The sequence below is a fragment of the Miniopterus schreibersii genome (genome assembly GCF_964146895.1).
Source record: "Miniopterus schreibersii genome assembly, chromosome: 13".
Lineage (NCBI taxonomy): Eukaryota > Metazoa > Chordata > Mammalia > Chiroptera > Miniopteridae > Miniopterus > Miniopterus schreibersii.
Window position 1 is genome coordinate 12,128,155 of NC_138113.1, and position 25,528 is coordinate 12,153,682.

A 25,528-nucleotide genomic window follows, 5' to 3' on the forward strand; every position below is an offset into this window, starting at 1 on the left:
GGCAGCAGTTCCAGTCACAACTCTGCCTTCTCTGCTCTGTGTTCTCAGACAAGTCTTTTAATGTGCCTGGGTCTTGGTTTCCTGAAATGTACAGTGAAGTTAAATTAGGTCTGAGGGTCCCTAATAAGTTATTTGCAATAATAAATTTGATATTTACAGCCAGCTCAGTTGGTCGTAGTTGCTGTCACACCCCATTTCCACAGCTCAGTAATCCTCTACTGGCTGTGTATGTCCATAGCAGGAAGTCAACATTTGTCTTTCCTCCGAGTGGAGGTGGAGTTGGGGTGACAATTCTTTATCTCTGAGGCAGAGTTGTTTCCTGTAAGCAGCAGCACTGGGTGGAGGAGGTTCTGATTGCCTATTAGCAATCAGCTAGGATTGGCATCCCACAAAGTGGGGGTGGGGACTTTGCTAATAATAGAAACTTTGCACTTTGTCCCGATCTTCAGATTCTCTTTGGACTTTAGTCTGTTCTTCAGATTCCCAAGGTGTGACTTAAGGGAAAAGAGTTACCTTGATAAGAAACAGTAAAGAGTTTTCAGTTTCTAGACTGAATTATAAGCATTGCCAACTGAGAGAGAGGAGAGGAGGCCTGCCAGATTAGTCGAAGGTGATGCATGTGCTGCAACTGTGTTGTTATTGGTGACACATTACTCACTTATTCATTCAGAATACATTAACTGAACAGCCATGTATCAGATACTTGTCCAGCCACTGAGGGTTCTTTATTCCTCAGGGCCAGCACTGAGGACTGTTTGTTTTTTCTGAGACATTTGGCCTGCAGTTAGGGTTTCCTGCCATTAGGAGGTAGTGGTATTTTTTTTATCATTCTACATAATCCAATTAATCTAGGGATCAAAATATAAACATGATTTACCTGACATAGAGAGTCTAATATAATTTTCCTTTCTAGAAATAAAATTATTCTTAAAATACCTTTAAACTTTAAGACTGGCTATCTGTATTTTAAAGTAATTAATATAGAGAGGAATACAAATGAAAACAGAAGTCTAGATGTAATTGAGTACCTTATTTACATAGCTTTCACTGTTTTCATTGTTAATCTGGTGATCCTATTTCCATAGTGTAAAAAAGAGGAACTTTTCTTTCTGTTCTTGTGCTTCTGTCCTTAAATGTAGTCATCTCTGGGCTTATACATGGCCACTGACTGGCTTCCATAATGTCCTTCCGTCTCTTTGACACTTTAGCTTCTTGGAAAAGACTTGCAGGGGGAGTTGGGAGGGGAGAGCCTCTCTTCTGGCTCTCCTCCCTGCTTTCCTGCCTTTATTAATTTATAAGGTATTCAGTACCTATTGAGTGCCAGGGTTGGAGCCAGGTCCTGTAGTTATAAAGATAAATAAGAAATATGTTTCCACCCTTGAGGTGCTCATAGTCTAGGGACGAAGAACAGCATATGAAATAGTAAATCATGCTACCCTGTAAGGAAGTGCTGTGTTCGAGCTACGAACAAAGGACACCAGAGGAATAAAAAGAGTGCTAGTTAGGGAATACAGTCAATAATATTGTAATAACTATGTATAGTGTCAGATGGGTACTAGACTTACTGGGAGGATCGATTTGTAAGTTATGTGTCTAATCACTATGTTGCATACCTGAAACTAATATAATATTGTATGTCAAATGTCACTGAAAATATTTTTTTAATTTTAAAAAATGAAGAGAGTGCTCATAACTTCCAGAAAGGCTAGGGAGCAGGGGTTTCACCAGAGTACAGTGATGGTTTACTAGGTATTAAAGAAGGCCTTGGAGTTTGCCAGGTAGCAGAGGTGGTAGCCGAAGATTGTTTTTCACCTTCAAAGCGTAAGACAAGAGAAAGATGCCATAAGCATGTGCTCTAGTGATTTTTTTTTTTCCCAATGAGAAAGGATTTTTTGTTTTTACCCTTAGAGCATTATAAAATGTAAGGGTAAGTAAAAGCAAGGGCAAGGGAGCGTCCCTCCTCCCAATAGTGTCAATAGAAGCTCCTGGATTAGGTATTCCATGAAACTGAAGTATAGTACCAAAGCTTAGTCATTAAATACTTTTAGCCAATCCTTAGAAATGAATCTCCAAAAGGATAGATAAAAAAGTACTTCTTCAGAGCAGATTTCTTAAAATGATTATACTTCTTCTAAACAAAACATTTAAACATTTAAGCAGAACATTTAGAGATTTTGGAACAGAGATATAAAGTGATTTCATCGTTTTAGTTTATTATGTAAATGAAGGACAGTGGTAAAGATCATTCAAATATTTTAAATCTGTTTTAAGAATGCAATCTATATGATTTGATTCTTTAAGTTTACCATACTTTTCTTGGATTGATAATAAAATGAGTTTGTATTCCCTGAACAAATAGTAGCCAGAACTTTCAGAGGGTACTATAGAATTTCATTCTAATGTCATCTGAATTTCCTGTAGTCACAAAAAAAGAGTAGTCAGGTTGGTTTGGTAAACTTCAAGAGATCAGCTACTGTCTTTATGTTGACTTAGATTGGAACTTAAAAATAATTTTTTAAAGAAAGTTTTCAAGCATACACAAAACCAGAGAGCATAGTATAATGGATTCTAGATAGTCTTCCTCCATATTCAACTCATACTTCCTCCATCTATCTGCTCTTCTTCATCTTTTAATCTGCATTCATTTGTATGTGTGTATATATATATGCAGGTGTGTATGTAGCTCTATGTAACTTTATCTTATGTATCATTTTATGTAACCATTATGACAATCATGATCCAGAGCTGTTATATGACCTTGAAAGAACCCTTTTGTGTTTTTGTATTCGCATTATACTTGGGTATATATATATGAATGTATTTATTTTTGGAGAGCAATTGTAAATTGTATCTTGATTTTCATATTCATTATTAGTATATAGTAGTATGATTAATTTTTGTGTGGTAATTTAGTAGCCTACAACTTTGCTGAATTAATGTATTATTTCTATGAGCTTTTACAGATTCCTTGGAATTTTCTACGTAGACAATGATGTCATCTGCAAATTAGGACAGTTTTATTTTTCCTTTCTGATCCATATGCCTTTCATTTTATTTTCTTGCCTTATTGCATTGGCTAGGACTTCTAGTACTATGTTGAATAAGAGTGGGATAAACAGACATTTTTGCCTTTTTCCCGATCCTAGGTGGGGAAGCATTCAGGCTTTTACCATTAAAGATGATGTTTGCTGTAGGATTTTTGTAGATGTTCTTTTATCAATTTGAGAAAATTCCCATTTATTACTAGTTTGCTGGGCTTTTTTTTTTTTTTTTTTTTTTATCATGAATCAAATATTTTGTCTGCATCTATTGATTTGCTTATATTATTTGGCAAATGAAATCTATCCTGGAAATCCTGCCTTCCCCAAGTACTCATTGCAGGCCAGTGGTAAAGCATGGTAGCCTAAAAAGAGGAAAATTCAAGAGAAAGCAATTTGGGATACAAATTCATGTTACTACTAAATTCTACATTGATATATGTCAAGAGGAATTGATCAAATACTTGTTGAAGCCTAGCCTTTCAGGCAGGTATAGAGCAGAGAGGTTAAGAGCATGCATTTTGGACTCAGACTTTGTTGTACTGTCGCCTTCATCATTTTCTAACCACGTGTGACCTTAAAGCAAACTACTTGTCTAAGCCTCAGTTTCCTCATCTGTAAAATGGGGCTAATAACAATTTCATATTGTTGTGAGGATTAAATGAGATATATAATGCTTAAAATATAATAGGCATTTAATAAGTGTTAGCTGTTGTTGCAGCATTCACGTATTTCACAGTAAGTTATTGAACTCTCTTACATTTTAAGCACTGTGCTGGGCATTTGAAATGAGGCAGAGTTATATGAAGTTCAGATTCAATCTTAGAATAGTGTCATTTAATTTTCAAACATCCCATATGTTTGAATAAATGAATGAAAACTTTCTTCCACCCATCCAATACCATTCAATCTTTGGTCCTCTCTTTCTCCCTCTCCCCTTTTCTCTCTCCTCTTTACCTCCCCGTTTTTTTGGTAACAACCCAGCTGAACTAGTTTCTACTCCACTAATCTTGCCTGCTTTTCCATGAATTTCATTTTTCTTTCCCCCTCATTTTACTTTTTCAGTTTCTCATTGTTCCCCTAATTATATTTTAGGCCATCTCTCTCTTTAATCTCTTCTATTTTCATAGAGAACCTCAGCATAGCCCAGCAACCTCAGGACCGCCCCTCCTTGTGGTTTATTCAACTGCTTATGAGCCAAAAGTGATTATGATCATGACTAAGCTATCTGAGAGACACCTGAATTGAAAGTCATAATAATAAAAACATTAGTGCCATTAACCTCTAAAAGCCTTGATGGTGCCCAGAATTCCTTAATAGAATCTCCACTAAATTTTCCACTTCTCGTCTCATTTTATTCTAATTAAACCTTCTTTTCCTCAAATAACAGCATTAAGATAAATGAAAAGCAGCTTAATTTTTGTTTAATTGCTTCATTTCAAAAGAATTAATTTCTGTTATTTTCTCAGTGTAGATGTACAGTATGTCTGCCAGTTTGTGAATTTTTAAAAGCTTTAGTGGATTGGCCTAAGAGTCTAGCCTCCTTTAAACATTATTTCTAAAGGAAAATGCATTCCTGACACTCACAAACAAGCCAACTTTGGGAACCCGCTGTGTTGGTAAGTGGGGCACTCCCTGTACTGAGTGTTTCAACTTGTAGAGGATCGCAGTCCTTCGGGTATTCTAGAGAACCAAACCAGCCTGTAAGTGCAGTATTTGGTTCATCCCCCTTGGAAAGGAAACCATCTAAGTAGAGTTGCCATGACAGCTGTGTTTTCCTGTGGTATAACAGACCTGTGGACCTCAAGGTAAGGTCGATGAAGCACATGTTCATGTTGGTGACAGAAACCATCATCCCAGATCTTAGCTCATTGGCTCCACTTCTCTCCCAGCTTCTTTTCTAATTGATGCCCCCCACAACCTCTTACGGTGAGAGCTTACGTAAACCCATGGACTATCTACCATAAGAAGAAAGAAGCAATATAAAACCCTCAAGGCTAAAGAATAAAACCCAAACATTGTACCACCACCTTCATGACCCCAGCCCCTGCCAACACATTTGACCTTCTCCGCCCTGCCCTCCTCCTCTTAGACCACGTGGGCCTCTTTCTGTGCGTCAAGCCCTCGGGGCTCATTGCCAGCTTTGAGCTTTTGTACTTGCTGTTCCCGCTACCAGAAATACTCTTTTCGCCCAGATGTTTACTTGTTTGGCCCCACTTTATCTTTTCATCTATTTAAATTGATTTCCTGAGAGGTGTTTGCTATCCTAAAGTTGCCTCCCACTACCTTTCCCCATACATAGTCATGCTCTTTGACATTCTGTTTTATTTCCTTCTTAATGCTTTCTGTTCTCGTCAGTTATTTTAGTATTATTTTATTCTTGTATTGCATTCACTCTTATTAGAATATAAATTGTATGAGAGCAAGAATTGTATTTATCTTGTTCTCTACCATGTCTATCAGTATTTCTTGAATGAGTGAAGAGTAGAGTGATAAATTTTATGGTGGTCAAGAAGGGCTTCAGACCAGCTTCAATGCTCAACAATTGAAATATCATGATTTCTTTTCAATTATCCATATCTGTTTTTAATAGATTAATAGCAAATCATTAGCTTATTATGCAGTTCTCTAGCAAGGCCAAAAAATAAATGTATTTTTGAAAAAGATAATAAAGTCATTAAAATGAGGAGAAAAGAAAGGTTTCATGGATTGGCGCTCATGTAAGTGTTTTGGAAAAGATGATGGATATGGTTGGGCAGAGGTAATGGCCAGGAGGCATTTTATGTGTGAGAAATTATCTATATTTATAAGTGCTGTGTGGAGGTCAATAATCCCTTGTTCAATAAGAGCCTTTTTCAGTGCCCACCTGAACTCTAGTGAAGGGACCACTTGGAGAGTGAGCATGAAGGAAGCTGGATAGATGGAATTTAGAATTTTAAAGAAACAGTTAAAGTTTGACCAGAAAGGTACAGGTGGCCATCCTAGATTCCAGAAAATAAACAGTGGACCTGCAGTAGGGAAAGCAGAAAGCCTAGCATGCTTAAGCAGTTCTCTATTTAAAGAAACATGTCTAAAGTTGTGGAGTCTTGGGGTGGGTGGAAAGGAGAAGGAGGGGACAATTAAACTAGTCACCTAGAAAGTTCATAAAAAATCCTTTAATTGCACTTTCCTCCAGAGCAAATTGTTGTTGTAATTTTAATTTCATTAAAAGTATGATTGTTTTCCAAGCATTTGATAGTAGATACCCACTAAAAGAATTCATGTTTTCTTTGGTTTGAATGTTGATTCTCTTTATTACAAAAGAAATGATTAAACATACAAAGGATTAGAACTCAATGATAATAATAACATTTAAAACCATGTGTGAGGCACTCGTTAAACACCTTTTGTGAATCTTTAATTCACTTTTCACAGTAGCCTTGTAAGCTTTATTATCCCCATTTCACAAATGAGCAAACTGAGGCTTAGAGAAGTTTTAAACAGCTTGCCCTATGGTCAATAATATACTGTGTGGCCAAATTCGATGTCAAATCCTCATGGCCTGTCTCATTCCAGAGCAAGGGCTCCTAACCACCTCATTTTTATGGCTTGTTTATACTTTAAACTTATTTTTTTAAGTTCTTATTTCACATCATGTATCTTCATGTGTTTATTTGGGATGCTGACTTTCCTTCTAAAAATAAATTGCTTGCTGCTCAATCCACAGATACGTACTGCTTACCTACTATATCCAAGGTATTACATCACATATTAACAACATGAGTTGAAAAATCACCTAGCAAGATATATATTGCATTACATTAGAAAAAATTAAACTCAATGAACTTACGTTTTCTTCCCCCTAAATTCTCTTTGTGTGTCATAAACAGTGGATATAATATAAGCATAAGAATTGAGACAATAATTTATAGGGCTTTTTGGGTGATTTTTTTCTGTTGATATTTAAACTCAAGAGGAAAGGTTACAAGGAGAGAATGCGGAGCTGCCTTATACCTTTGCCGTTTTACCAGTTGTTTATGTTTTCCCCATTCACCTTATCATTCTGTGTATTTATATTTATATATTATGACTACCTTTTAACAGCCATTTGAGAGCAGGTTGGGGACATGATGCCCTTTGCCCTAAATGCTTCAGAATGTTTCCTAAGAACACAGACATTCTGTTACACAGCCACAGCAGGGTGATCAAATCAGGAAACGTATCATTGGCACAGTGCTACCATCTAATCCACAGCGTGTATTCTAATTGTCAATTGTTCCAATAATACCCTTTTAGCTACTTTTTACCCTGGTCCAGGATCCAGTCCAGGATCACACATTGTCTTCAGTTGTCATGTCTCTTTATTTTATTTAAGTCTGGAACAGTTTCTCAGTCTTTATCTTTCTTGGCTTTGACAGTTTGGAAGAGTACAGACCAGTTATTTTTGCTCCTGAGTTTGGGCTCATTTGACACTTCCTCGTGTTTAGATTCAGGTGATGAGTTTTGGGCAGCAGTGCTGCAGACATACTGTGTGTCCTGAGGGTGTCAGACCAGGGGACACAAGATGGCAGTTTGTCCCAGGATTAAGGATGTCAACCTGGGTCACTCGGTTTAGCTGATGTCCACAAGGTTTCTTTACAATGACATTACTAATTCTATTTTTGTAATTGATAAGAAATTTGGGAAGAGTGTCGAGACTGTAAATATCCTCATCAGACCTTCAGCCACTAGTTTTAACATACATTGATGATTTTCTAGCTTCATCTTTCCTCTATACTTGTCGGTTGGCTTTCTACTGTAAAGAAGTGCTTTCCTCATTTGTTTATCCATTTATCTGTTCATATCAGAAAGGACTTATTAATTCTCTTTTATTCAATAGGACATTTGCCATTACTATCATTATTTTGTGTAAAGAAAGATACCTCAACAAGTGTCCTTTAAGAAGCAGCTATATTTTGAGGGCTGTATTAGATTTCTATTGCTGCTGTAACAAATCACCACATGTTTAGCAGCTTAAAACAACACAGATTTATTATCTTACAGTTCTGGATGTCAGAAGTCCAGTACAGGCCTCACTGGGCTAAAATCAAGGTGTCAGCAGGCTGCATTCCTTTATGGAAACTCTAGGGGAAAATTTCTTGCTCGCTCAGGTTGTTGGAAGAACCCAGTTCCTTGCAGTCATAGGACTGGGGGGGATACACATTCTTGCTGGAGGTCAGCAGGGAGCCTTGTCCAGCTTCTAGAGGCCGTCTGGATCCCTTGGCTGTGGGCCTCTTCCTCTGTCTTCAAAGCCAGCGATAGCAGGTCCAGTCCCTTTCATGCTTTGAATCTTTTCTGTCTGTTCTTGTGTCATCATATCCCTCTCACCTACTTTTCTGTTTTCCTCTTCTACTCTCATGTGATTAGATTGGACCCACCCAGGTAACCCAAGATAATATGTCAAGGTCCTTAACCTTTATCCTGTCTGCAAAGTCTCTGTGTAAGGTCACATACTTACAGGTTCTGGAGATTGAGGCTTGGACATTTTGGGGGAGCCATTATTCTGCCCATTACAAATGCCTACCCCCTGTTCAAGGCTTGTGTTAGGAGCTTATTTTTATTTAATCAGAGAAAACGTCAGGCAGAGGATTGCAAACAAAGAAACCATCCAGTGAGTGATGGTGTCATGTTAGGTCAAAGGAATAGACTTGTAGTCAAGAGTGGGGCTGCGAAGAGTATGTAGTAGTAACAGGACCTCGACGACAGTGCTCCAATGGTTAGGCAAGCTGCTGAGAAGCCAGGCAAGCATGTGGGGCTCAATTTCCAAGAGTTCCTGTTGCAAATGGAACTCTGTTGCTACTGGCTGCAGGGACTTCAGTGCACCAGGGCTGGTGAGAAAAATCACACCAGACAGTCATGGCTGTGTTCCTGCTTTTCCCGAATTTAGTATCCTCCCTTTTCCCAGCATGTAGACCTCTGCCTCTGAATAATATGCTTTCATCAGCTAGTCACTAGTTCTTAACTCTGTGCTAGGAAAATTTGTACATTAAGATTGAATCTTTCGGTTGTTACAGTTCTTTTAAGGCTTTCTTTAATAAAATATACTCCTAGCTTTCTGAATCAAAATGGCTATCTTCCTGTCTACGCTACTGCATTAGACCAGAGTAGAATGATAGAACTAAAAGATATTTGAGAGTTACTTGGTCCCATCCTCATTGTGCATATCAGAAAACTGGACACCAGAAAAGCTAAGTGGGTGCTAAAGCTCTCACAGCCAGATATTTTGTGCGGGGAGGCAAGATGTGGAGTGGTGGTGAAGTACGTGGCTGGTTCAACCCAGTGTCCGTCATTGACTGGGTGAGTTAATTGAGTCAGTTATTTAAACTGCCACGCTTTACTGCCTATCTGTAAAATATACCAGTCTCACAGAGATTTTATAAGGGTTGAATAAAGCTAATAAATGAAAGCTTTCAATACAATGCCTGGCTCACAGAAAGTGCTCAATATGTGTTAGCTGTGATTACTATTCTTCTAAATAGTAGAATTCAGATCATTAATATGGAACCCCAGAGCCTTGGAAATTTTAGGTCCCCAATCCCAGAACCAAACCAAACTATGAAATATTCTGCACACCACTCAGGCACTTCATTCATTTGGTCATTGCCCTTCCCATTACACCTTCACTTGCCAATTCAACACCTTCTATTCTTTGCATTCACTTATTTCCTTCCTACACAAATAATATGTGCTACACTCTTCCTGGGTGACCTCTGGGGCTCCTGCTGCTTCTCTGCAGGCTGCCCTGCAGTCTTTGTCTGGAGTGGTGTAGGCCCTTGCTTACTGTTCTGGCTGTTTTGAATCATCTATTTTAGAGAATTTGATAAAAATAATATATAAACCTATGGATATTTTGTTAAGTAAAAGATACAGGTAAATAAATTATGCTGTTTAGAAACAGGTTCCCAATTTCGCACAGATGGACATTAACAGAACTGAACTCGCACTTTCTCCATTAGTAAGTAAACAATTTATTTAGTAAGATAAAATGTTTTTTAAATGACAGGGATCTTCTGAATACATGGTATTTTTGTTAAAATTCCAGTTATGCCTATAGCTTCCTCAATCCCTCACTGCTTCAGATTCCCATATGTCCTTTTTCCTCAATCCCTTCTCCCCAGCGTGCTCCAGAGAAGGCTCCTGCATTCCAGGTGGCTTTTGGAGCCTGGAGGGGTGGTGTTTGTGATGTGGAGCAGCACCCCATCCAGTGTTGGCATCCTGATTTGTAGAGCACTAACATCCTGTACGCACACGTGTGGACATTTCCTGGGGCAGTAGCTGCACCAGGGCTGACACCTCAGCTGCATCAGCAGAAAGTGGAGAGGGGGTGCTCCTAAACAAGCTCCTGCCTGCAGTCCCCGCTGCCCTTCATGTCCGCAGCCTTGTCCCTATCACACTCTGTCCTGCTGGGCAGCTGTGGTGATGTGGCAGGGAGGAGGAGCTGGAAAAGGGGCAGGAAGACCAATGGGCAATTAGACCAACATAGGTGGTTAAGCTCTTAAAGGTGGAGCTTGGGCCAGGCAGAGTATTGCCAAAATTGACAGCAGTCTCACCTATTAGTGGAGAAGGGCTTCTGCTTCTAGGAGACAAGACTCCTCCTTCCGTATGTTTGACACAGTGATTCTCATGCTGGGATGGGGGCAGTTGAAAAATCTATCCTGTTAGTTCATATCACAACCAGCTATAGGGTTTGGTTTTTTTATTTTTATTTTTTCAAATCGCAAATTTCTCTACCTTGAGATTCTAACATGCTACCCTAGAACAGGATGGGAAAGAGCTGTTTCTTCTCCTGCGCCCCCCAGGAGACGCTTGGGAGAGCCGCCACAGCGCTTGGTTGTGCGGGCAGATGAAGGTGGAGGATCACTGCCTGGCGGCTGCGTGCCGCCTTATCTCAGCTGTAGGTGATGTTCAGCAGCAGGCTGATTCTACCATTGACCAGAATGGCATGTGACTACTCCATGTGAACCAAACCCAAACAACAGCAAAAATACTTCCAGGTTAGTCACCAAAGATAAAATCACTACATCAAAAGGGCTCGCCCTCTAACTGGTGTTTTCATCTGCGATGAATATTAGCCAGCTGTTGTTAAACATTAACTATAACACGTATCCTGAGGACATGGAGTGGTGACTTCCAGACGCTTGGAATTGTGGCACCTTATTGTCGTCCCTAAATGGTTTATGTGTTGACACATGTTTTTAATTTTTAAAAACCTACATGAACTTTACGCAGCCCTTTTGTGATAACTACAGACATCTTGAATGTCTCACAGCCAAACCCGGGAATTGCTGCCAGTAGGCTGAATGTGTCCTTTAAATTACTGCAAGTGAATTCAGTCTAAACTTTCTGTGGCTTTAACTAAAACGTGGGGTGCTTGGTGCTTCAGTCTGTGGTACTTGGAGTGATGGTCCCTTGCAGTGGCAGAAGCGCACCTAAATAATGCTGGAGACACCACTGTAGGCCTCTGCTGACAGCCCTGAGCGCTCTCACAACTCAGAAGGTCTGGCCTGTGAACCATCAAGAAGCCAACATCCCCATCCTAAGTGCAGGCCTAGCTCAAGGTTAACAGCAAGACCAACATTTTGTTGCTTCATTTTCCTATTAGGCTCTGGGTTGCTGATTGAAGCAGAATTCCAATGTATTGACACACCACCACATTGTTAACACGATAGGGAGGATTTGATTATGGGAGAACACATCTAAAAACGGTAAATTGATACACACAAAAAGTCTTGGGGGCCTTGCTCCTCAAGGCAGCTTTTGTGGTTACATTCCTTTATTTGATGTGGTTCCCTCCTTCTCCTGTGCCAAACGGTGCAATGTGGAAAAATGATGAAGTTGCACAAAAGGGCGAGGGAGGGGCGGGGAAGGGAGATTGGGAGTGAACTGTAGAGTAGCAAGAGAAAGAAAACAGAGCTTAAGGATCAAAGACAAAAATACCTGTTTCTCCAAGCAGGAAAAAGAAAGAAACACGGGTTCCTTTCCCTGTGCCTGGGTAGAGACTGAGCCCGACTCAGCCAGTGCCTTTCAGGCCAACCCAGGTGGAGCTCGGTAGGCAGGGAGGCCACAGCTGCCTATAGGCGATGAGCAGCTACCTGAGTGCAATGGGTCACCAAGAACAGCAGGGTTAACCAGGCAGGGCCCCGGGGAAAATGGGCGGGGAACGAAGGCTGCCTCCGCCATCAGATTATGGGACCCAACACGTTTTAACACCAGCCAGCCTTAGAGGCAAGTCCTAAGACAAGCATTGGAATCTAAATGAGGAGGAAGGTTCCGTGCGGGAACAGGATTGTATTTATTTACAATTGTCAGGCTGGCCAGCTTTCCTGTTGTGCGGTTGGTGACTACCCAAAGTGACATTTTCAGAGTTTTAAAATTATCTTTTTTGCACTGTGAAAAGAGCATATATGATTCATCTTAATATTTCTGAGGATCAGTCACCAACTAACAGCTAGTATTTTGGGTGGGAGGAAGACTTTTGTAGGCAGCTTTTTCACCTAGCATAGAACTAAAAAGCTCCAGAATATGCCTCAAGCTTCATTCAAAATCATATAAATAGCTCTTTCTTGCACAGTTCCAATCCAGTGTCATGAGCACTCCCACAGTCCACGAGTTACCTTGTGTTCATCTCACCCTACCTGCTGTTCATTATTGTTAACTAACATGGGTCTTCATGCCAGTGTTTCTCACTGGGTATTTTTTCCTGTCTTCAGCATCTGTAGAACTGTCAAATGACCCCATAATCCTAGATCAGGAATACAGCACGGTACCCAAATCTGCCTGCAGCCTGCTTTGTATGGCCTAAAAGCTAAGAAGGATTTTCACATTTTTTAAATGATTAGAAAAACGTTTAAAGAATAATATTTTGTCACTTGTAAAAGCTATGTGAAATTCACATTTCAGTGTCCATAATAAAATTTTATTGGAACACAAATGTGCTCGTCTGTGGCTGTTTTTGTGCTACAGCATCAGAGTAATTGCGACAGACCTTATGGCTACAAAGCTGACAATACTTGCTACCTGGCTCTTTACTGAAAAAGTTTGCCAGCCTCTGTCCTACACCCTTAAAACCTTCCTTTCACAATGACTATTTCAGAAAAAATATATATACATTTCCTGACTTTTAATGTCCATTATGGAAATTTGACTCCCATATCCGTTCCTGTATTCATTCGACTTTAATATCACAACTATTTATTGAGTGCCTACTGTGAACTTGGCATTCTTCTTGTTTCTGGCATTATGGCAGTGAATAAACAGATTCCCATTCTGGAGGAGTTTATATTCTAGTGAAGGGTGGAAGAGTGGGAGACAATGAAATACAATATATAGAATGTCTTATGAAGATATATGCCATAAAAAAAGTAAAATGAAGAAGAGGGGACACTAGAGATGGAGGTGGGTTATTTTAAATGGTTGTTCAGGAAGCTTTGCTGAGAAGGTGATGTTTGAATAGGACCTGAAACAGATGAGGAAGCAAGCCTTGCTGATGGCTGGGAAGAGAGCCCAGGTAGAGGGAGCAGCAGCAGAACTGGGCAGTGCCCTGGGTGGGAGCAGCCCCGGCTTATCCGTGGAGGCAGTCATTCAGATGAGAAGTTATGGTAGATTTGACCCAGATAATTGAATGTGGGGTGTGGGAAAGAGGAGTCAAAGATGACTGAGGTTTTTGGTCTGAAAAACCAGTAGGTTGGAGCAGCCATTGACTGAAATGGGCTGAGTATAGGAGCAGTAGATTTTACAGGCAGGGTTTGCTTGTGAGCAGGTTAGATTTGAGGCACATTTTAGACAGCCAAGTAGACATGTTGAGGAGGCAGTTGGCTATATGAGTCCCCAGTTAAAGGAGGGTCTGAGCTAGAGTGTAAATTTGGAAGTTATCAGTATAAGAGATATGTTAAGTAATGAGACTGGCCGAGATTCAGTCTCAAACCCCAGCCTTTATTTATCTCCAGGACATCTCTCACTCTATGACTGAACAGAACAATTTTTTTAACCACAGGTTTTCTTTCCTGTGCATTTCACCATTGGCTTGCATCAGGACCCAGCACCATATCTCCAGGTAGATGCCCTTTACCAGTAGATATCATGGGCAGCCTGAAGGAGGAAATATGCTTTTATCAGTGGTCTGCTGTTCATAGAGTTCCCAGCATTTAACCCAGTGCCTTGCCTTGTTAGGTTGTCTCTGTGTCCCCCTTACGGCAGCCCGTCTTGATTAGACTGCTCCTTTGCCCCGCCTTTTGGTTACCTGTATGTGGCTACGTACTTCCTTTTGCCTATGTTTATACTTAGCAGTGGTCACCTTTTTTTCCTGGTTGTTTCCATAAATGTCCCATACTAGGTGTTAGGCTCCTGAAGAGCATGTCTGTGTTTTCTTTACCTTCCTGTTGTCTATAGGCCCTTTCAAATACTCAGTGACCTGAGAGGCCTTTGGGATGGGAAAACTTTGCTTTTACCATACCCTTCCCCATTCCCGGTCCCCGCTCTGCATAGCAGAGTGAGGGACAGAGCAGTGGTGTGAGGACCACCTACACCTGCCTCCACTCTGGAAGCTGTTAAAATGCAGTTTCGCAGTGGGGCCTGGTATCTGAGTCTTTAACAGGCTCCCCAGATTATTCTTATGCAATCATGAAAATAACTAATGCAGAAAAAAATTATAGTCTCAGTTTTACTGTTTCCAGCTTTAATACCTTAGGGAAGTCATCCATCTCAGGCCTTGGTCTTCTCATCTCTAGAATGAGTATATTGACACCTGCTACCTACTTTTAAGGCTGTTGTAAAAAGTCAACTGAGTAGCCCTTTGGAAACAGGTTGTCAAGTCCTGTGTACCAGGACCCTGGGTTATATATAGCTCCAGCTCCAGCTCTTTGAGCACAGAGACGGGGAATGTGTGCACAAAGTTGTCTAAATCTGTTTATGTACCTGAGCCTTCAGTAATATCAGTGTTGGGTGGATACCCTTCCCTGTCCTGGTCAGGCAGAGTGAGTGTTTTCTAATTCTCTGCATCTTCCTTTGACCACAGTTAAAACCTGTGTGCAGTGAGGAGGAGGGCATTAGAAAAATGCCGTGGGTTTAGTCTAAGATAACTATTGTATGCATTGATTTTTTTTCCAGCTTTATTGAAGTATAATTGACAAAATTGAAGAATACTTAAAATGTATGTGGTGATTTGATATATGTATGTGTTGATTTTTTTTTTTCCCAGTAAATACGTTTTAAAGGTAATTCATAGGAAAAGTAACCTCTGCATGTTAATAGCAGAGCAGTAAAGTCATTCATTGGAGCCTCGTAGTTGTAAATTTATAACAAAGTCATAGTAAATTCACTCATTGCTAATTGGTATTTGAAATAGTTCCATTTCTTAAAGAAATTGTGATGGAATCAACTTCAAGTAATAGACCAGGGATCAAAATGCAACAAGAGGGGGCCCTGGTCGGGGAGCTCATTTGGTTAGAGCATCTTCCCAAGGTTGTGGGTTCGATCCCTAGTCAGGGCACAGACAAGAAACAACCAATGAATGCATAAGTAAGTGGAACAACAAATCAGTGTTTCTCTCTCTCTCTCTCACTCTGAAATCAATTAAAGAAAAAAAATTTTTTTTTAATGAAACAAGAGGAAAAAGGCTTTTCTCTCCCTTAGCCTGTTCATCTTGCGTGGCTGGGCATCATTATAAAGAGTTCATACCAAATCTTAGTAGAACATCTGCTAAAATCGTTGTTTTAGGGAGCTTACTTTAAATGCTTTTCTACATGCTAACAAAAATCCTGATGGTGGACATCTGTTAAGAATACTGTCCCTTAAAAGCTTTTTTGAGATGTTAGCAAACTGAAAATACACACATCTGAACAAAAACTTAGTTAGTGTTCATGTCATTAGACATATTCTGTTTGCAATTACAATATTCCCATCCTTTGTGTTGCTTTTAATGTAGTTTCCTTGCTTGCATTCCACTTCCTCTCTCCTGGAAAGTGTCCCTCAGTCTCCTGGCCCTCAAAGTCCTTCCAGGTTTCCAGGGGTTCATTTGCCTAGGATGGAAAGGCCCCAATCATTTAGTTCAGGTACCTAGGTCAATTTATTAAATGTTCCTGGAAGCAACGTCAGGGGCTCAGCCAGCCCAGGTATCTGCCTGAAACACCCAAGCCAGAAGGAACCTGATGAATCCAGCACATGTGGAACCAAATGTCAGGACAGATGCCAGGTCCTGACATGCATTCAGAAGTCACCTGACGGGGGTGTAGATTTAGGCCAGAAAGACCTGGATTTAGATGCCTCTCTGCCATTTTACCTCCTGTGTGACCTTAGAGAGGTTATATTGTTTCTCTCAACTCCAGCCTTCTCATCTACAAAAATGGGACACCACCTTCTCATAGATTAGTGTGAGGAAGAGATGATACTGTATAGACAAAGCACCTAGTGCAGTGCCTGATACGTAGTGCTTCAAACATGGAGCTGTTATTCCTTCACCACTGCATTCTGTGGAGGGTTCATTGTCCAGCTAAATTCCTCGTATTGTCTTTTGAACTCCCCTCGTGTGTACTGTTCCTAAGCAGAGGGCAGCGGGTTTGAAGTGTTCATATAGCACGCTCACATTTTTAAATTACTTTTTAAAATAATTCCATAGCCTTCTGAGTAGCTTAACATAGCAGTTTCAGCATCTTTAGACTTTGTCCCAGAGGAACATTTTCTGAGTGTTTAATCCTGTTTTTTGTTGTCTCAGAACATTTCCATATTTATACATCCCCTCTGAAAAGGAACTGGAATACAGTACTCCACTGTGGAGTAGGCCGGTGGTAGAGCACTCTAATGAGGACCTGGTCTGTGTCGTGAGGTGTGTTTAGTGGAAATAGCAGATGAGCCATAGATCTAATATGGCCAGGCTACATCGATGTTTCGGTGACCTTCTTGTCTAGTTTCACTCCCCAGATTTTCTCCTACTTGTACACTTAACGTGTCATTCTGATCTTTTATTTTCTTCTCCTGTTAGACTCATTGAGATTTTTCCATCTTGAATTACAGCGTGATTTTGTTTAACTGAGTGATCCATAGACTCTTGAGATGGCTCAAAGTTGAATCTATAAAGTGAGGTGAGGGCTAACAATAGCTCTAGAAAATGCTTTACTAGGAAAAGGAAATTCAATTAAAAAAAAAAAAAGAGTATTTATATACTACTGGGTTTAAAGAACCTATGTATGATTTTTTATCCTACCAAGTTAACTTATTATGACATATGATATCTTAAGATAAGAAAAAATGAGATGACAAGTTGATCATTTTATGGATAAAAGCTCTTTTTTGAGGATAATTTTAGCCACTTATATCACTGTTTTAGTATATAGGGGGATGAGAGTTTTTAAAACTTCACACCATCTTTCTATGACAGAATTTCAAATGGAAACAGACAGAGGCTTGGAACCAGAAGCATAGGGATTCAAGCCCATTTCTGCAGCTTACTTGCTGAGTAACCTTGGACAAGATATTTAAACTCCTAGAACCTCAGTTTCTTCATCTGTAAATTGGACTAATTAAGTCTATTTGGCAGGGTTGTGAGGTTTAGAGATAATGAAATGCCTATTAGAGTGCCTGGCAAAAGTGGATACTCAATAAATAAGTGACTTCTGTTTTATTGTAATGGCTCTCCTGGCAGGCCACCAGGAAGCATACTCTGACATTAGAGTGCCCAGATTCTTGAGGGCCCTGGCATTCTTCTACCTTGAGGGGAATTAACGGTGGTGCCCTAGTCACATATTCAGAATGGGAAACTCAAGACCTTAAACAGAATTAGGCATGCAGGCAGTGCTTGTTGAATTGAAGGCTCTCCTTTCCTTAGGATTTCTCTTAACTTGGGGACCAGTGGAAGTTCCCATTCCCACCCTTCAGCCTCCAACACTCCCCTGAGTCATACTATGGAGGAGGCAAGTGGGTCAACTTCCTCTCTCCCAGACCCTATTCAGAGGCAAAGCAGGACACTAAGGCTGGTCCAAGTGTCTGTGACTGCACCTCAACATAACCCTTGGACATAGAGCACTCAGACCGGAGGCATTTTGAAGTGAAGTCTCACTGGGCGTGCTTGGCACTATTTGAATATTAATGTAACTCTAATTGTTACTCTAACCCTTTAACCTTTGAGAGAGAGATGGATCTTCTTGAGAATAGTGTTATCCCCACTGTCCTGGTAAGAAAGTTGAGTAGACCAAAGAGCAAACTTGGCAGAAGGAAGAACTATAATTGAGAATCACCAGCCCTTCTGGTTTGTTCCAGTGCCAAACCGTGGTTGTTCATTTTATTTGGCAGATAAGGTAGAACCCCTCCTCAGGGAGGAGGGAATCGCTGTTCTATAGTGGGTCCAAATCAAAACCCCATTGTCCCCAGTCAAGTTTTCAGACAGACTGATTCCCTGTCCTTTTTCATGTGAAAATGCTCAAAAGTATTTCCTTTCTGCTGTTGCACTGTAGCCAAGGTAAATCTTCAATATTGGAGATGCTCTGAATATTTGCAAACAGAGCAAGGTTCACAAAGGGCTCTATTAGCTATATTTGCGTGGAAAACAGTATTAATACATTTAACATAGACCGTTTTTATATTTGACTTTTAGAGCCAATGAGACAGGAAATGCTTTTTAGGTTACCTTTTGCTCTATTTCACCCCGTTGTTGGAAAGGCTTCTCAGACTCTGGCCTTGTCCTTCTAATATATATCTACACTTCAGTTCTAAGAATCGTCAGCTAATTTCCTCTTTCATTTCAGTCCATAAAGAGCTAGAAAGTACTTTCTCAAAATAGCTATTTTCACTGCCTTCTCCTCTCAAGGTCAGCCTGAGACTGCTACACCAGTTGACTTTTCCTCACCTTTGTCCTCCCCCTTTCTCACTGCACTGCTCTAGAGATCAGAAGAATCAACAGCAAGTGGTCCCTTTCATCTCCTCTGCCCCTTCCCAGCCCCAAGCCAGCCACTTATGGGTTGGTCAGGTTCTGCCTTCTCTCCAGCCAGCCCTGCATTCCTGGGGACAGCTGAGTGAGCCCTGGAATCTCCGCACAGAGGGAGTTTTCTGTTGTACATGCTCAGCCCTATGTATTTTGATTCATGAATATTAAATAATTATAGATCACAAGGTCTTACCTTCATCTTGTACCCTTTAAAAACATAATAGCTCTTTTATTTTATGGCACTTAACTCTGTTTATTCAGCACGATCAGGGCGGCATTCAGGCTATAGCAAGCTGTTAAATATTTACCCGCTAGGCGGATATTTATACATGAATCAGCAGCAGATATTAGTCTGTGACACTGGAAGTCAGGTTCAGCACCCTCACACGGTAAGGAACTACTGTTCTGGGTTCAATAAAGGGGCAGTAAGTGTCCTTTAAAATAAACTCTCGTTTAAAATATCCTTTACAGTATCTGAAGTGCTTCACACATTGAGGCTTAGCCTGCACAGCTGTCAGTCATTCACAGTTAGACAGGACAGAGCAGTTGGTCCCTCACATCCAAGATTCAGTGGATCAGGTTGTTTGATGGTTGGGGTGGAGAGGATGAGATATGAACGGAACAGAGAGGAAAGCTTGCTGAGCTAGCTTGGAAAATTGTAAAGGGACGTGGGCTGTACGTCACAGCGCCTGCGTTAGTGGTGGTCCGAGGGCTGCTGGAAGCCTGTTAGCCTTGTTGGAATCCCAACAGCTCACTGGCAACCAGACCCACTGTTCTTTCCATCCCTGTAGCCCTTCAGGAATAAAACTCCTTTGCTCTGAGAGATTCAGCAGTAATGGCATGGACTCTGGCCATAGACAAGCCTGGGTTCAGATCTGGGCGTGACTGTTTTCTAATTGTGTGAACCCAGAGACATTTCTTCTGCTCTCTGAGCCTCGATGTCTTTACCTGTGAAATTACAGTGATGATTCCTCCCTCATTGGATTGTGGAAGGATTGAATTAGATAATGATAAAGCACCCAGCAACAAGGGTCAGCTCCTGATCAGCACAGAAACGAGTGCGGAGAGAGGGGCCTGCAGCCAAGCAACTGGGCTTGGGTTTCTCCGCACCTCGCGTCTTTCCCGTTGCAGGCCATGTTTGGTTAGCGGCTGTGTTTCGGGAGGGGAGAATTTTCCGTTCCTAGGATGATCCACAGACCATTTTCATTTCTTGTCTTCAAATTAATGAGTGATTCAGAACTTACCCTGTAATATTTTATGCAGGCCAAAGTCCGTTACAGTCAATTCCAGGGAAGTGTCCAAATTAGTTTATTTTTTGGAGCTTTACTGCGCTAAGGACTGTTTCTCTGAGTGAGCTATGAGAGGCCTGGGGGTATTCTCTGTGTCACGCAGATATTTCACCAGGAACCATGGGTGTAAATATTGGATTCATTCTTCTTGTACTATAGAATTTTCTTCTTAATCAGTTTTTCATCCTGATGGTACCATTAAAACCTCTGGTTAGATGTGTGCCCTCCATGGACTTTTTAATGCAATAGGTGGGATTCAAAGCCTTCCTCCAGCTTATGAGAAGTCATAGGAATTTTCCTGGCCTCCGTCAGAGTTTAGGCTAAATCTGATCCAGTGTTTCCTCTGCGAGAAGCAAGCGGGAGTGATGCTCTTGCTGTTTCTGTGCAGTGGCAGAGTGTAGATGATTCATTAATGTCATACTTAGTCCACTGCTGTCATCATTTCCTCAGTTGTCGGAGTTGTGCTTTTTAGCTATCATCTGAATAGAAAAAGGCTGTGGCGAATGTTTCTACTCCATGTTGACTTTCTCATGTCACCTGGGATTTTATTTGTTTGTGGGTTTTCATTCCCATAAATAAACAAAGATAATACTCATTTTTACCAGAAAAAATAATTTCAGAAGTTTGTAGTCAGTAGGGAGTCAGGCTGGTTTGGAGCCCTTTTGGTTTTTCTGTGGATTGTTTCCTGTGTCACTAACTCTAGACCAAGTCTATCTGCTCCAAACTATGTAGGGATGATTTTCTAGACTGTTACTGTGAATCATTTTGCTTCCTTTTATAATCTTATAGCCGTGGGGACTTGGATAATGAATAATCACAGCATGAAGGGGTGTTAGGGGTCTTTTTATGTTCCATCATATTATAGAGAGGGCTTAAGGGGTTATATAAATATATAGTACATGAAAATAAAATTCAAATAAGAAAAACAAATTAGGATCAAAGAAATAAGAGTAGGAAAGATGAAGTCAAGGTTAAGGATATATGAAATGCATGCTATAAGGTTCTGAACAGTTTCTCTTAGTAATCTTATGGTGGTTAATTTAAACTTAAAAGGGAATCTCCATGAAAGTTCTGGGAACTATTAATGGATCAACGCTGGGCCTTAGTTCTTAGATCAGTGATTTTTTTACTGTATCTTGTGTAGATGAATTGAATATCAACATTTATTTGGACTAGTTGCAGACTTCCTACCCCTCTTGGCCCACATACATGGGATCAGGTAGTACATTATTTCAGAAAGTGTTTAATTAGTTGCCACCATTTAAAAATTGAGAGATAAAATAATCCGGATTGTTGGCTTCACTTGAAAAATTAGCATATGGTCAAACCAGGATCATGTTCCTACATGTCAGAGGACAGCTGGAGCTGAGTAGTGGAGAGCCCTTCCCACTGTGCATAAAATTTCCAGTTCTCTCCACTCATTTGCATCACCTGTCTGGGCTGAGTAGACCCGGAGTTTGCTATGCCTGCCCTTCACCTGCCTCACACTAAAAAAGAGGGAGGTGAAGCCCAAGAGAGCTGCCCAAGGTAACAGAACTGGTGCCTTCAGCACAGTGTTATAATGTTGCAGCAGTTCAGTTTAGCTCCATTGAGGTGTTTAATGAATGACTTATCTTTGCCCAGCAATGAATTAGGCATAATGAGGAGTGTAAAAGTATACGTTTCAGTAACAGGTACAACCCATTAATGTTGGTAAGACATTTATCCATGTTAAATTAAAATTTGCTAATTTTTACTGTTGAGTGATAGGATCATTAGTTGTTATTAATCATTAGTTGTTAGACATGTATTAAATGAACATGCTGATTTAACAGAATAGATTGAAACACAGAAATGCAATCATAAAGTGTAGCCCGTACTCCCACCGTCATTAATTCAGGCAGTTCGGTGGGCAGACTTTGATAAGAGAAGCCAAGTCTGTTTGGGGGATCACTTCTTCAATTGCTTGAGCCTGAAGAACAGTGTCCATTGTACTTTTGTCCTTTGTCCTTTCAGTGCACTTGGAGGCTCCTCAGCTCTTCATATTCCAGCTTTTCCAGGCGGAGGATGTCTCATTGATTATGTTCCTCAAGTGTGCCACCTGCTCACCAACAAGGTAAGGACAATGCCTGCCCAGTGAGGCCCCTCCTCCAGTGTAGGCCCGCGCAGCAGCATTGCGCAGGCGCTCGGCGCGTTCTAGCTTCAGCCTCCTCCTCGTGTCGGCCTTTCCGACTTTGAGTTACAGTTCATCAGCTTCTATTTCTTTGTTTTCTTTCTTCCTTTTCTAGGGATTCTGACCTCCTGTCCAGTCTTGCCTTTTCAATTTGTATTTCCCTTTTCTTTTTCTTTTTTTAAATTTATCTTTATTGATGAAAATATTACAGGTGTCCCCTCTTCCCCACCCTGTACCCCCCTTTCTTGAGTTTCCTTTATGCCCTAATTATTTACTGAACCCACACCTTCTCATGGCTTAACATTTTTGAATCCCTTCATTTTCCACGAGTCTGTGCGTACATGTGTGTATGTGTGAGAGTGTGTGTGTGTGTGTGTGTGTGTGTGTGTCACTAGTTAATATCAGGTTAATTCTGTAGAGCTGCATTCATCTCCTGCTGCTTTTCTGTGCTTCACTTGCTAAGTCAGTTCTCAGTTCTCCCTGTCATGTCTCGGAGCATTTTGCCAGAGTCCTGCTCCTAGGGACAAGGCTTGTGGGTCAGCTGGTCTTATGGCCAAGCACATTGGATTATCTAAAGCTTTCTGTTAGCTGCATCAGTGAGCCATTGCATTGGCAAGTAGCTAAATTTGCATTAGTGGTTGTTTTCAGATATTTTTTAAAAGTATGTCCAGCTAGTATATTTAGCTAAAAGCTGGAAATATGAATCCACAAGCAATACTGACTTTCTTCTCTACGTGGACTGACTCAGTTTGCTTAATTCCCAAAGTAGTGTTTTCTTTGCTCCTATTGATTTGTTCACATTGCCTTGGAAAATAAATCTTTTGTTTGTCTCTTTTATTCAAAAGATAGCTCATCTCAAAAAAAAAGAAAAAGAGAAGACAGCTCATCTCTGCATAGAAAATATCTTAAAAGTACAATAATATTTCAAAGGCTTCAATATTTTTTTTTAAATGTCAGAGAAACTAAAATCTGGCAACTCTGCAGTCTGTGGGCTTGGCACAGATTCCAGGGTATTTAACTTCCATGGAGTGGTTGCTTTTCATTGGACCAAATTCCCCCAGCCTCTCCCCTCCTAAAAAACCGATCAGAGGACAGAATTCTTATTTATACTGAGGGACTTTGCACTGCCTCAAATCTGTGTCCCAGTGTCATGGAGAAAGATGCAGATTTGGTCTCCCAGAACTGAGTAGAAAGCCTTTTTTAAAGCTCTCCAACTGAGATTAATTTCTATCAGACATTTTACTCAAAAAAATTGTAATACAATTCCCCAGAAATACAAGAATCAGTTTGTTTTTCTTATCTGGTTCCCTTTCATTAATTTTTCTTGTCTTTTAAAACTGATGTTCTTCTTCTTGCTACAAACGAGGACAGTATGGCTGCTTTTAGAAATGATCTCTTTAAATGAATTTCCATAATTACATTGGAATCTATCTTTGTAGCCAGTGTTGTTGTGGGTTTCTGTTAAAATGGTTTTCTGTTTTTAAAATCAAGTACACAGAACTGTTTTCATCCGCTTTTTAAACAAAGCCACTTAAGCAAACTTATCATCTGTTTTTCTTTTCCCAAAATAACATTTCTGATCCTGCATTAAGACTGCAAAGTAAGCACTGTTTTTATAAATTGACATAAATCCCCATTATATAAATAGAATTGTTTTACTTTTTAAAGGTACAACATGGCTATCAGTACCAATTGTGTCAAGGTTATTTCAAGCACTTTATCTCGAGCTTTTGTTAGCCATGGAAACTCATTGTGGCTATAGCCAGTATAAACAATTTGGGGGGTCTCTTTCTCCCACCATTCCTTGCAGCCATTGTAGGGACATTATAAGGAATATATTTTTGTATTAGCAGCTGATGGGTAAATAACTAACTTTCAGATAGATGCCTAGCTTACTGAGTTCACAATTTTTTAATAGAAACTGTCATTTGGTGATAACAAGGCAAAATAAAATCTCCTATGCAGCATTTCTTATTCTGAATATTAGGAATTTAAAAAGAAAGAATTAAGCATCATCCTGCCTTTTCAATAGGAGTTGTAGTTCAGGATAACCAAATAGTTTTATTTGATGAGAAGAAGCTCTTTACAGAGAATTCCAACTGATAAATACAGACGAAATGGTAGAATTCAAAGATTTTTTTTCAGGTCCTAATGAAATAATTGATTCAGACAAGCATCTCCAACAGATACTAAAACCGTTAGGTGAAAAGTTATGGGAACTAGATCTTCACATGTTTCAAGAAGTACACCACTGCATTATTCACTGTGGCGAAGAGGAAACGGCCCTTTACAGTGGGATGACCTGGCTGTCATCACCTGAACCAGTGATCAAACCCAGTATTAACTGTGACATTTTCTTGCCAAAAATATTTAACCTGACTCTAATCACACCGTGAGCTCTAACTTCCAATTTATAGGAAACACAAAGGGTAGTGGGAAAAGGAAATAATGAGAGAATCTAGAATGCAGAACATTCTACAAGATAACTTGCCTGATCTCGCTGACAAGTCAGTGTCATATATGCATGTGCAGGCACACACACAGACACATGGACACACACCCTAGGAGGCACTATTATTCTAGTTTAAAGACTTTCAGATTAAATTGCCTGATCCCTGATTGATTATACCCTGCTTCAAAAAAATGTTTTGGGGACAATTGGGAAATTTTGAAGATAGACAGGATTCTACATGAACTCAAAGAAATGATTGCTGAATTTGTTGGATATGATAATGATACTGTGGTTAAGCAGGAAAATGCCTTGTTGTTTGGAGATGCATGTTGAAATATTTGGGGTGAGCTATCACGATGTCTCTAATTTCCTTTGAAATGTTTCAGCGAGATTGATTGATAGATTGATAGGTAGGTAGATGACTAGATGAAGCACTGAGACAAAATATTCAGTTGTTGAATATAGGTGGCGGGACTATGGGTGTTCATTTTGCTATTATTTCTACTTCTCCGAATCTTTGAAACTTTTCATAATAAAGCATTTAAGAATTTCTCAGCCTTGGGTTCCTATTCCAGGTGCAGTATGTGATTCAAGGCTATCACAAAAGAAGAGAGTATATTGCTGCTTTCCTCAGCCACTTTGGCACGTAAGTCCTTCTTGGCTTGC

General features: G+C 40.2%; 1 protein-coding gene across 4 annotated transcripts in view; it reads left to right on the forward strand.

The window, feature by feature from the left end:
- Positions 1-25,528, forward strand: part of BABAM2 (BRISC and BRCA1 A complex member 2) — a 316,065-nt gene that overhangs the window by 225,369 nt on the left and 65,168 nt on the right. For all 4 annotated transcript variants that reach the window (XM_081156557.1, XM_081156556.1, XM_081156555.1 and 1 more), the window contains 2 exons: positions 22,254-22,353; positions 25,438-25,508. In XM_081156557.1, the coding sequence (XP_081012683.1) occupies positions 22,254-22,353; positions 25,438-25,508 (171 nt within the window). The remainder of the gene's footprint in view (positions 1-22,253; positions 22,354-25,437; positions 25,509-25,528) is intronic.